The sequence below is a fragment of the Myxocyprinus asiaticus genome, chromosome 8 (assembly GCF_019703515.2).
Source record: "Myxocyprinus asiaticus isolate MX2 ecotype Aquarium Trade chromosome 8, UBuf_Myxa_2, whole genome shotgun sequence".
In the NCBI taxonomy this organism is placed as follows: domain Eukaryota; kingdom Metazoa; phylum Chordata; class Actinopteri; order Cypriniformes; family Catostomidae; genus Myxocyprinus; species Myxocyprinus asiaticus.
This window is the reverse complement of record NC_059351.1, coordinates 38,075,898-38,089,170: the sequence shown is the minus strand read 5'-3', so window position 1 is coordinate 38,089,170 and position 13,273 is coordinate 38,075,898. Positions and strand designations below refer to the sequence as shown.

The 13,273-nt window shown below is 37.0% G+C and overlaps 1 protein-coding gene across 1 annotated transcript in view; it reads right to left on the bottom strand.

Annotated features, from left to right (window-relative positions):
• The window catches only part of LOC127445439 (teneurin-3-like), a 362,775-nt gene that overhangs the window by 287,807 nt on the left and 61,695 nt on the right, over positions 1 to 13,273 (bottom strand). Inside the window, exons 3-4 of the mRNA XM_051705512.1 lie at positions 8,293 to 8,615; positions 1,718 to 1,996 (exon numbers count right to left, since the gene is read on the bottom strand). Coding sequence (XP_051561472.1) covers positions 1,718 to 1,996; positions 8,293 to 8,524 — 511 coding nt within the window. The 5' untranslated portion in view covers positions 8,525 to 8,615. The remainder of the gene's footprint in view (positions 1 to 1,717; positions 1,997 to 8,292; positions 8,616 to 13,273) is intronic.

Sequence of the window (13,273 nt, the reverse complement as noted above, 5' to 3'; positions counted from 1 at the left end):
GTGTGATAAAATCACTTACTAAGTTACAACATTGCCATGACAATATATTGTCAACAAACCCTAAAATGACTGAACAAATGACAATTCAAACAACTTTACAGCTCAAATAATACATGAGTTTTAACAGAAAAATGAATGTAAGTGCTTTTATAAAAATACAAGTTTCAAATTTCTGCCATTAAGCCCTCCAAAAATTGGCCCCATTCACTTCCACTGTAAGTGCCTCACTGTAACCTTGATTTTTGCTTTTTTAAAGAAAAGGAGGGACGAGTCAAAATAATTTTGGTGGTAATCAGCATTATGCCACAAATGCTATCGATTGAGCTTAACTTGTATTGAACCTGGAAAATTCCTTTAACACAAAAACTGACACACATGCACACAGGCCCAGAGCTGCTTTTACAAAAATTAACTACATTAATGAAAGTGAATTTAAAATCTAAGCTCCCGTCGGACGAGTGTATTCATTGCTCTGGTCATCGGAGATATGAAAGTCACGCAGCACATTCATCTCATAATGGAAGCAAATATAATGATCCTACACACTCAGCGCTTTGCCTTTCTTAATTAAGCCAAAAGGTGTTAATGAAAGTGATTAGATAAGGTCTTCTTAAAGGTTATTTGTACACAACACCTGTTAGTCTAAGGAATTTTAATAAATGAAAAAAAAAAAAAAAATAAAAAATAAAAACTATGGGAGAGCTTGCTGAGGGAAGATAACTGAATGATTCAGCTCTTCGTTTTCTGAGTTTATTCACCTTTCCATCAAAATAGCTGTCCTTTGCTGTCAACAGCTTAATGTTCAATTCAGTTCATGGAAAATAAAATAAAAAAGACCAGGAGAGATTTTTTTTTTTTCCCCTCCTTTATTTCATTCTCAATTGGATCGGAAAAGAATGACAAGAAACAAAACAGGGATTTTAAGTGTGAATAAAAATATAATCAAAAACGCATGTGAGGGCGTGATGACATGTCCCCCCTGCCGAGGCCCCGCTCTGGGAGAGTGGCAGCGGAAGTGTGGTGGGGAGGCCCAGAGGAAGCCTGTCACCTGAGCATTCTTTGAACCATCACAGCTGCTTTGTGGGAATGAACGACAGCACCAAAAAAAAAAAAAAAAAAAAAAAAAAAAAAGGAGAGAGAGAAAGAGAAGAGAGAGAGAGAGAGAGAGAGAGAGAGAGAGAGAGAGAGAGAGAGAGAGAGAGAGAGAGATCGCTGCTTCTATCACTCCTCCAGGTTTCAAGCATGATCAAATTTGCACTTCAAACTAGCTAGGCCTGTTAACCAGCCATTATGTGTGTTCGCTCATGCGAGCGGAGCATTCCAACGATGGCTAGGTAAGGTCTCCTAGCGCCCAACACAAAGATTTGATTGGCTCACTGGAAGGTCCCCTCAGGGTAGGGGGAAGCGTTGGTATGGATACAAAGTGAAAGAGAGGATGCGGATGTATTGACTTTATTGTCCTACATATTGACTCTGTGGCTGGTCAAGATAAAAGTCAAGAGAATCTTATAATGGTAATATTATGCAAGAGAGAGGTGTGATAGGTGTGCAGAATACAATTACAATCCTTAGATGTTTAGACAGTCAATCTATAAACATTTGCTTGTGTTGGGTCCCAGAAGAAAATCAGATAATGTTTGTTCATATAAAATGTGAGTGTCTGTTCAAGCTGGTAGGATCAGGATGTAAAGGCTAAAGGGTGTGTGGCGTCACTCACCGTTCTCACTGTCCGATTTGTTCTCATGTTCTGTATCAGTCAGGGTCAGCGCTGAATTCGAGCGGCTGGACAAGCAGGAGTTGCGGCCAGACTTGACACCCCTGCCCCAGAGGCGCATGGCACGCTCCGGTGACATCACCCCTTCGTTCTCAGTGTCCATGTCTGAGCCTGCGCCAACAGAGTAGCCGCGGTGGGGGAGGCCCATCTCTGCGCAGAAGGCCAGGCCACGGCGTGTGGCTGGTTCACATATTCCCAGCTGCCTCAGGTTAAAGTTTTGACCTGTAGGAAATACATATATACAAAGTGAGCACACAGTACATCTAAGTGGATTTTATCAACATAAAGATTTTAGTTTAAAATATATATGAATGTCTAAGAGAAAGTGTATATGCTTTTCACTGTTTTAAACACTTATTTGCCTGCACTAGCTCATTTTAAATGGCCCTGCGGTGTGGCAAATGAGTTTTTCCTGTAAAAGTACAAATATTTCATGTAGTTTCTCAATTAAAGGATTATTCCGGGTCACAGGTTACAGTAATGACAGTGAATTGGGCCCGTCCATTAACGTTTAATCCCCTCTGTTTCAAAAGTCTAGCCAGAAGATGTAAACACTATACATGTTAGCATGATTTTAATGTGATAAAATTGCTTAAAAATACATCACACAAAAATCATGTTAACGTGTATAATGTTTATGTCTTGTGGCTATACTTTTGAAACAGATGCGCATTTTAAAGTTTCTGGACTGGCCAAATTTACGTCTGTTAATCAACATTCACTTAAAGGAATATTCCGGGTTCAATACAAGTAAAGCTCAATTGACAGCATTTTTCATATAATATTCATTACCACAAAAAAATTATATGCGTGTAAACATGATTTTAGTGTGGTAAAATCACTTACTAACCAAAAATTGGCCACATTCACTTCCATTGTAAGTGTCTCACTGTGACAGATTTTTGCTTATTTTAAAGAAAAGGACGGACAAGTCAAAATAAATTTTTGTGGTAAATAATATTATGCCACAAATACTGTCGATTGAGCTTAACTTGTTTTGAACCCGGAATATTCCTTTAATACGAGGTCATAAAATCTGCATGCACGATAAATAAGCAAAATGCTGTTTAAAAAAGTTTTAGAACCACAAGTCATCTTTCCTAGAGTATTTCCTGTCATAACTACCACTGTATATTTATATCTATATATAATTTTGAGTACACAAACACACAGAGACACACTTGTAATGCAGCAAGATAGTATCAAACACAGTAAGACACATTCCACATGCCCTACTTAAGCAAAGGAAACAATCAATCAAAGAGACACTAAAAAGAGCCCCTTTTAACGTCCTGTTTTGAAGTCAGACTGGGGTTTTTCTGCAATTATTTCTGCCATGTGCTCTTATAGTATCAAGAGAATGAAAAATAAATGCGAGACCAGTAATTCCCTGGACTCCAGATGCCCTCTTCCAAATACACAAACACACATGCACAAACAGAGGCAATTCTAAGTGTAAGGGCATGAGAAAATGAGTTTTCTCTCACTACAGGAACTAGGGAAAGCCGAAGAGGGCTTGCTATCACTCTCAGGCTGGATGTCATGGTAAGTAATTCGGATTGAACTCTTTCACATACATACATATATATATATATATATGGCTCAGGTATGCTTTGTTGGCCTGTTCTGTGGGGTGGGGAGAGCCCATAGAGCACTGGTAAAACACAAACTGACAGGTAAATGGGACTTGCTGGCATCTGGGGAGCCATTTGGGGAGTGTTGGGCAATGAAAAGATCCACAGCTCCAAAGAAAAGGAAAGAGAAAAGCAAAATAAAGCTGTAAATTGATAGCACAATCTATCTTTTTTTGTCTCTCTCTTTTTTTAGCTTGTGAGATTGTATCAACTGACCCAAAACCCAGACAGAAAGCAGAGCTTCTGTAAACACTCCTCCTCTTAACACACACACACACACACACACACACACACACGCAGACTATAAAGAAGGCAAGCTAACACCCTATGTGTGGAACAAAGAGACTATCAAGTCTCATCAGACGGTCAGATAAACTGCAGAGTTATCAGTCTGCTCTGCAAAGCCCTAAAAATACACAAAAAAATAAATAAAAAAAAGTCTAAAAGTTGCGTTCGGTTTTTGCAACCACATATTGTATATAAATGTAAGTTAGTTACATTTCTGTTGGCTGAATGAATATGACATGTATACTAGTTCTCACACACTGACAAATGAAAAAGCAGACGTGACACACACTAGGTGGCATTGCAGCGAGCACAGAAATGTGGGTGACATTTCAAAAGGACACAGGACGGAGGTGACAAAGTGTCATTTAAAAGATCTATATGAAAAATGAAGGGGAAAAATAGCAAAGAAACTTGATAAAATTAAGGCAAGCATGGCACTGTCATAACAGAATATCTACTGTATTCATTTCTCAGACCACTGGGCTTTTTGTGTAAATTGTCATATAACGTTTACTCTTGTCTATAATGCTTACTATTTGCATTTATAATTTTTTTTACTCTATTCTGTGTATATTGTGTACATTGTGTACCTTGTTTATAATGTATACCTTCTAATACCAATCATTTATTGTTATATATTTGGCACTTTCTGTGGACTGTAGTGTTTTTGTCTGGCTGTTAATGCACCCCAATTTCCCACAAGGGAACTGTAAAGTACCTACTTTCTATCTAATTTCTATCATATTCCTTAGGAGTTCATTTTCTTGGTCTGTGTGGCAGAAAACTTTATTTTCTCCCCCATTCACAGATAATACTGGTGAGCAAAACACAGATCAACAAACAGACCCAAAACAAGTATTCTAGCTGAGAAAGGTGGGCAGTCACTTGACTAATTATTATCCTTTAGCACCACGTACGGTCCTTGGCAAGTCTGGTTGTGCTAAGTGAGCTTGAAAAATATGTTTCACAGCGAGACTGATGATGTTTTCACTGTGCACCTTCTTACGTGTATTTTGGAAGGATGCAGATAAACTGCAGCAATTAGCTTTTAGAGGAAACACATTGGCAACATGTCTAAACAGCCGTTTACACGCTCTTTAAAATGTTTTTAATGAACTGACTGCAGTCTCTAGGGCTGTGCAAAGTCCCATAACGAGGGGCAAACTGCTACTGAAATGAAAGATTATTTATATCCCTGTCATGTCGAGGCTGAAAAAATGACTAGATATAGCTGATTTTCTGTAATCAAAATGTCAGATTGCTTATTATAAGACTTAACGTTTAAGTGACAAAAGGAAAAAAAAAGCAAACACGTGTAACATACTGCTGTCTAAAGCTTCACAATTAAAATTCTAATCAGTTTTGCATTAAAATATTTGAGCTTACAGATAGTGACTAGGCGCAGTTTCAGACAAAAATATATATGTGCACAGAAACACACAAACTACAAGGGGGAATGTGTTGGATAAGTTTAAAAAATAGCTTCATCATGCCATAGTATCTTGGCAGTCTGATTGGTAGTTTTAGAACTTTAAATCCACATAGTGAAAACAACAGTAATAACTGCTACACATAGAATCATATTAAAATACATCTTAAAATAACAATCTCATTCAAAAATATATTCAGAAAATGCTTGTTGTGTTGTCGTATTAAATATTGATATATACTACTAATTTACTTTATTGCAATATTGCATTACATAAAACAATACAAATGCTAATAATACAAATAATGTACATAATGCTCATTGTCAGCATTATTTTAAATAATAGTATGTTTTAATTTTGCAGTTAAGAAAAAAATATATATTTGCAGTTATATTTTATGAACTCTGTTTGTAAAATAGTGAACTAAAATAGTAAAAAAAAAAAAAAGAAAAAAAAAAGAAAAGCAAAGAAGTGTTATTTTCCTGGCACTGAGTACTTAGTGTGTTAAGATAATAACACTTTACTTCAACATATAAATACAATGAAACAGAATAAACAATGTGCTAAGGGGAATGTAAGGGAAGAGATCAATTTTAAAACAGCTTGCTTGAATGAAAGCATTGCAAAGATTGTTTTGATTCTAATTATTGAAAACACAAGCTTCCCAAACACACACAATAAAACAGAGGAATACAAATAAATAAATAAATCCACATTTATTACATAACAAAATTAAAAAGAATAGTAATCTTAATATATCTGTTATTATCCTTAAATGTAAAGTTTCAAATATCAACTTCATGTTAGACATTTTTAAAAGGCTTTCAATTTACGCCGGCGTTACGACTTATAATTCATTTCCCTTTCTTTTTGTCTGGATCTAATAATTTCCAAACTCTGCATTCAGTAGAATTAGTCTGTGGAGCAGACTGCATTCCATGGAGGGAGCTTATCTGCCATGGTGATAGGTGTGCACAGCTCCAAAAAAACAGAGGCCTTAAAAACCGCAGCGCCGGAGAGAAAAAAAAAAAGAAAGAAAGAAAAAAAGAAAGCCTTTCCTCACATTTACTGCAAACCATATATATTGTGAAAATATATTGGTCCATAGAACGGATCATTTATTTTGTCGTTTACTAGCAGATCCTTATATGTTTTTATGATTTAGGCTCTTTAAAAAGCACTGCATAACATTTAATTCCTAATTATTTTCAAAATGCCTTTCTTTGTAGAAAAAAAATAAATATATATATATATATATATATATATATATATATATATATATATATATATATATATATATAAACAAAACCAAAATGTGACCAGAAGGCTGCAGTAACAGTAACACTTAGATAAAAATAAATGTATCTGCCTTATGTAGGATTAAGAATTACCTCAAGTGAATTTAAAACTATTATAATCATTTAACACAAATTTGATATTAAGTTAAAAATAATTGTAAAGTCATTTACACATGAAAACCTTATTGAGTCACGAAATTCCATGTCACAACAATCACTGCAAAAAGCTGCACATTTACGATGAGTATAAGGAGAAAAAGAAATAAAAAAGGAAATCACTGGTCCTCTGCATTAACAGGAATTAATAAGGGCTATTAACTACAGAAATAATCAGGGTTCCACTGAAGTTCAATTAAAATCATATAAATTCCAAATGAACACCAATTAGTGTAGATGCAATTGTACAGGATAAGATAATTGAGCAATTATGGCTTTTCTGCTCAAATATTTATGATGTGTTAATTTGAGTTTGAAAGCAATCAATGAACTGGTAATGACCTTTATGGAACTTTGTAATAGAACTGTACAACATGCAGCACTTCCCAGCAAGGCTACAATATTTCAGATCTCAGTAATTTCATTCTGCCATTGTTGTGTAATGACTAATTAACAATTTCACTTTGCTTGACTGGTCCATTATATTTCACAAATTAATTCTTTGGGTATCATATTTTGCAATGGACTAAAGGTAAAAAATATTTCACATGACGAACAATGTGCGTGCTAAGAGGCTGGGCTAGGTGACGTCTGCTACATGGGTGATTATGGAAAGAGTGTTGAAGACCATGTTAAGACCGAAGTGCAGTCTCAAGAGCTTAACCGTGTCTGCACTACATCTGCAAGCGCCTTTGCTCTTAAAGGGAGTCTCTCTCTCTCTCTCTCTCTCACACTCTCTGTTTCTCTCCATGATAGAGTGAGCTAACCTGCATAATGGTTTGAGGCAGGCTGCTCTTTTACCCCCTACTGTAATCTGGTGTCACTTCCTGTGCTTTCTAAAATAAACATACTCAACAGAAACAGCCTCCAGCACTACATTGACTGATAACAGCTAGGCTGACCTTCAGCTTAACACAACACTTATGTTAAGGGCACACAAATACAGAGGGTTAATTTCTTTCACAACCCAGGGAGGACACATTTGATCCAAATCTACGTTTGCTCTAAATCTTCAGTGCAACACTCACCTTTCCTGGTGTAAATTTTGATGAAGCCTTAAATATAAGAGGAAACAAACAAATAGAGAACTCAATGACTGTGAGGGAGTTTATAAAATCGAGGGTTGTATGAATGGTTGCGCACCCTCTGCGCTCATAATTAGTAATAAAACTAACTGTGGCCGACCGGGGCACATTGCTAACTTCAGAACAGTGCAATAATGTTGTTTATGTTTTTATGGTGCCATTCATTATTGCCAATGGGGCATTTGGGCATATGTTATAAGGAACATTTCAGAAGTGAAAATGAAAGAGCGGGTCCAGGGGTTTGCACAGTGCTAATGAGAGGCAACATTTTATTCCAGTAGCAAAGTACGTTTGTGTGTGTAAATCTGTCAAATCTGTTTTGAATCTGCTTAATTTCCCAATCAAAAATAAATAAATGTTTTTGAAGAGAAAACATGCACTTGTTCCAAACCAAACTCAATTTACTGTAATTATGTATAATTATGGTTATGCACGCCACATATCATAAATTGAACGTGATCCATCCAAAAAATGCATTCTACACATACTTCAATTCATACTTCTTAAAAGAAGCATCTACATGTTTCTCTTTTTTCTTGTACGCAGTCTAAAGCTGTACTACATGTGACGTGTGCTGGGTGAAGTTACAACTGCTTCTCCGAGGTATGAGGGGCACAGGTGACTCACCTTGGCGGCTGTACTCATCTGCCTCTCGGTGGACCATCTCTTTGACGTGGCCTCCGTACAGTAAGCGTGAGGAGTCGTGGTCGAAGGCCTTGAGTGTCTCGCTGGAGCTGTAGGACTTCTGGGTGGGCACGCGGCAGTCCTCGCTGTCGCCGGATGAGCCCATGTAGCGACGCTCTTTTTCTCTCCTGCTCTTGGTCAGTGAGCAGTAGGGCCTGCGTTCTTTCACATCCATCCTGCCCGCATGACGCAGTGTAACGCAACACGGCAACCAACTAGAGCGCTCGCTCGCCACAGGCTCCGCCCAACTGTGAGCTTACTGCTGTCTACCTGGAGAGCAAGAGAAAGGGAACAGAGGGATGGAAAAGGGGAGGGAGGTAGAGAGAGAATTTAAAAAAAAATTTGTAAACTAGGGGCCACCTAAACTGCACACTTAATCTTCCCAGGATTCACAAATCCCTCTACACCTTCTGGACTGTCGTGAGACAGCATGAGTGTGTCTCCTTTCGTTAGTCAGCATGAGAGTTACTCCCTTTTCCCTTCTTTTTGTGTGTAATTGAGCAGAGCCCTTCCTGGAGATTTTGACTTAATAGAGCCTTCATTGTGGGGACCAAATATCCCCAAGACGAATGCTTGTGAAAAAAAAAAAAAAAAAAAAAAAAGCTAAATAAAGTCTTAATGAAAATGTAAAATGCAAAAAGGTGTCTGTGAGGGTATGGTTATGGGACAAAAAATATCATAAACTCAATATAAAAACAATAGAAGTCAATGGAAATTCCCTACGAGTGAAACAAATGTGTGTTTAAGTGTACAAGTACAGTATGTTAGTGTGTGTGTAATCGAGGAGGGGCGAGCTTGATTAGGGAGCTGATAAGCTTAAGAGCAGCACTGAGAGGTCAGGACGGGACACTGTGGGGGTGTTGGTTAATTGATGACCACTCTGTGTTGGTCTGTGATACGTCAAGAGTTACTGATAACTACAATACAGTCATTAAGAGGCCATAAGAAAACATCAGATCAGAACATCCAAAGCGGAAGGGATTGAGAGAGGAAGAGGAAAAAATAGCCAGCAACCTTTCATTAAACCCTGCCAGCAAGAATTAATAAAATCTACCTAAAACATCCTGGGAATCGATGAAGAAAAATGAAGAAACGGTGAGAAAAAAAAAAAAGCACATTAATGGGAGATAGTGGAGTAATAAATGATGACGGGGGCCCTGTGGTGCGTTTCAAATGTTTATTAGTCCAAAACCTTCTGCTTTTAATTTTGGGTCCTGATAATCACTGTACTTTAATTTCTTTCTTGGCTGGCCCTCTTTTGGAGCTCTCCCAATGTGCATGCTTTGCTGTTCATGCTCAAACATATTTTTTTTTCACCCTAACCCTTTCTTCCGCTCTCTCTCTTGGAGGAGGCTCTCTTCATTTTTGGATGATTTTAAAAAGCTTCCCTATAAGGAAGTTTCAGAGATCTGGAGACAGAGGGATCAGGATGGGATGTTTTACTAGGTGAAGATGGTTATGGGTTATTTCCTGGTTTGACATTAATGAGAGAGAAAGAAAAGGGTAGATAAATGTCTCTTAATCAAAATGTCTCTTAAGTGTGAAGGTGAATTTGAGAGTGTGCAAGCGTTCTGTTGCTGACTGAAATGGCAGAGTGCATTGTGAGGTGCTTCCGCCACAGATCAGCGCTTTTATTGGTTGTACTGAAAAGGGGCGTTGCCAACTTTGATCTCTCATCAATGAGGAATAGGCATTGCACTCATAAATAGGAGCAGATGGCCACACATACAAACACACACACACACACACACACACACACACACACACACACACACACACACAGCACCCATATGCTGCTCTCACTGAAATGTGATTTACATTGTTACCAGGAGTTACAGTCTTTATTCACCATTTATCTTTTTACCACCATCATGACCAGCAAACTTTCAGAGAATTGTCTGAACTTTCAGAGATTTAATTAACTTTCAAAGATGCAATAATAGAGTTATTATCAGTTAGAGTGAATTGTAGTTTATTGCAGTTAAATTATATTAAAATAATGAAATACAAACAGAATCAAAACTGAAAAAAACTGTGTTCATTCTATCAATGCAGAAGCATTGTTTAGCTTCAATGATTAATTTCAATAATTACAATAATTACACAGTGTGTGTATATATATATATATATATATATATATATATATATATATATATATATATATATATTTTAATCTTTTCTTTTTCTTTTTTTTCAGCCACCTTTACAAAAGGCGCTTTTGTCTGTGAAGAATATGTGTGCCATAATTATCTGATTTTTCTCTATCTTCATAAATTAATTAAGAGTGGCTGATCAACTGCATTATTTGTAATTAAATTCTTAATTAAAAATCGTTGCGGTTCAATGACTAGCGCCAAGCCTTAAATAAAAAAATAAATAAAATAATAAAATAAATAAATAAATAAAAACCACTGACATCACTAATATGGCAGTAGGTTCATACAGGAGGACTTTTGAGGTAATTTGAGCACTGTATTGACATGGGAGTCTGAAAAAAATAAAAATAAAAATAAATAAATAAATAAATAAATAAATAAATAAAAAAGTTTGCAGTCAGAGAGAGTGAAGATATTAAATTATTAATACAGTATTAGTGTGACATACTCCATTGGACAGAGCATGACCTTGTTTTGCACAAATCAGGCAGCATTATTAAAAAAAAAAAAAAAAAAAAAAAAAAAACAATCAGGAATCAAAATACAATTTCGAATAAATAAACAAGACTTCATTATTTGGGTTGAAGACTGCAGAAAAATGGTAAATGCTACAGAAGTATTTGCATGCATGTCTGAGCGTGTGTGCGCATGTGTGAATTTGACAGGGCAGGGTTTGTTTATGAGTAGAAGAAATATGGCTATCATAAACCATGTCTCTTAATAAATCAGATAAGCAGTATCTCATAATATTTACATCTATACATTTTCCCCTCATATGTTGAACGAGTGTTGGACACTGTGAGGTTATTGCGGTCCAACATTTATTTATGATAAACAGTGTTAATGATGGTTCACAGCACAGATGAATTCCGAAATTGTCTGCTTTATGGGAACAGAGTCCCTCAGACAGCCAAAGGGGATGCAAATCAGAGACGACCAGATGAACTTGAAAATCCGCAACTGTCACTGGCCTGTTTTGTATAAAAATATATATCAGCCGTCTCAGCCGGCAACAACAGCTGCAGTTGATGTGCATACAAAAATGCTGTCTCTCTTTCTCCGTTCATTTTCCCTAATCTGTCTCACTATTAAAATAAACACAGCACAACATTCCACAGCTTCCTCTACAAAACACACTCTTTAAAACACCTACCAGATTGTGAAACCCACCAGAAACAGCTCCAGTCAGGGTGTATATGTGTCTTGGTGTGTGTTTGTAGAATGAGTCACTCTGTGTTGAAAGAGCTGTGTGTTTTGTGTATGTGGGTCCCTGGGATATGTGTGTGTGTGTGTGCTTGCAAGGTCCGTGAGAGCGGATGCAGGAATCAAGTCAAGCGGAAAAGTAACACTTGGCTCCACAGGGGTATTTTGGCTTTAACCTGCAACATCCAAAGATGAAAATACACTGTTTTCACATGTGCATATGTGTGCACGTACGTTTACGTATGTCCTTCTGGGCTTCATAAAAGACCTCAGCAAGTGCCTGTGTTGCCCTGTGTGTCTGTCCGTGTGCATGTCTGTGTGTGTGTGTGTGTGTATGTCAAACACAAGGCCCCTGGTACCTGGGGCAGTGTTTACCCAGTGTTGCTCTGCAGGTGACATTGTGTGTGGAAGTTTGCTGTTAATTTGAACAGGTCACTTTCTTCTGTCTAAATGTACAGAGGGATGATGTTATTCAGAATGATAGCCTCAATCACTATCCACTTCCATTTTATAAATAAAAAAAATAAAATAAAAAATAAATAAATAAAAAAAATAATAATGAATGAATGGCGATTCTGCCAAACATATTCTTTTGTTGAAAGAATGTAAGAAAAAAAAAAAAAACTAAGTGTTTGGAACAAAAACAAAAACACTAAATGATGACTTTTTTTTTTTTTTTTTTTTTTAACTATTCCATTAAAATCCTAATCGCAACAGCCAGGAAAAAAGAACGTCAATGAGACAAATGTTCAGTGAGAACGCCAGCTAAATTACTGGCTGAGCAAACTTGAAGATGAGTTCATTCAAAAGGTTAAAAAGCAACTGAAGTATAAACTGGGAAGATATAGCCCTCTTCCGTAACACTGCCAGAACTCCCATCATTCTCAACAGCTTGGAAACATCAGCTGGGCATTTCCACATTTATGAGAATTTCTTCCAGCCATCTCTCTTCTTTTTTGGCTGGTGGGAGGTTTTAAGGGTTATGTTTTGCCAGCTTGTACGATATGAAAGCTCAAGAACAGAAGTAACACAAGCCAGAGCAGCACAACTGTAGCTAATATAAAGTTAAGAGTTCTGAATGAAAGAAAACAAGACTGAAAGAGAGAGAAATGAAGGAAGGGAGTTCTGTAAATTGGGATCAAAGGAAGGATAAGTTTAGTGTTAGCTGCTGTCGAAATCTTTTGTTTATCCCGCAAATGCCATCATCAAAAAAGCAGCTTTTCCCTCCTGCCGTTAATCTTTCCTATGACTATTTGAATCGGCAAGATGAAAGGAGTGTGGAATTAAGAGAGAAAAGAACAGGAGACACTGAGAGAGAGAATGAATCAGGTTTAGAATGGAAGTGACCCATTTTCCTATAGCAAAGGATTACCTGACTAAACAACACCCCTCTCTTTCTGAGACTCTTCTGCTGAGTAATTGTGCTGTGTCGAACGGGACAAAATTATACGTGTTCAGTGCTAGCTTGACCTCAGAAGCAAAAGAAAATATTTCTCTTTGTCCCTTTCTCTAACACACATACTGTACATGCATTCACAAATTGCAGAAGAATTTAATGGAAAAGT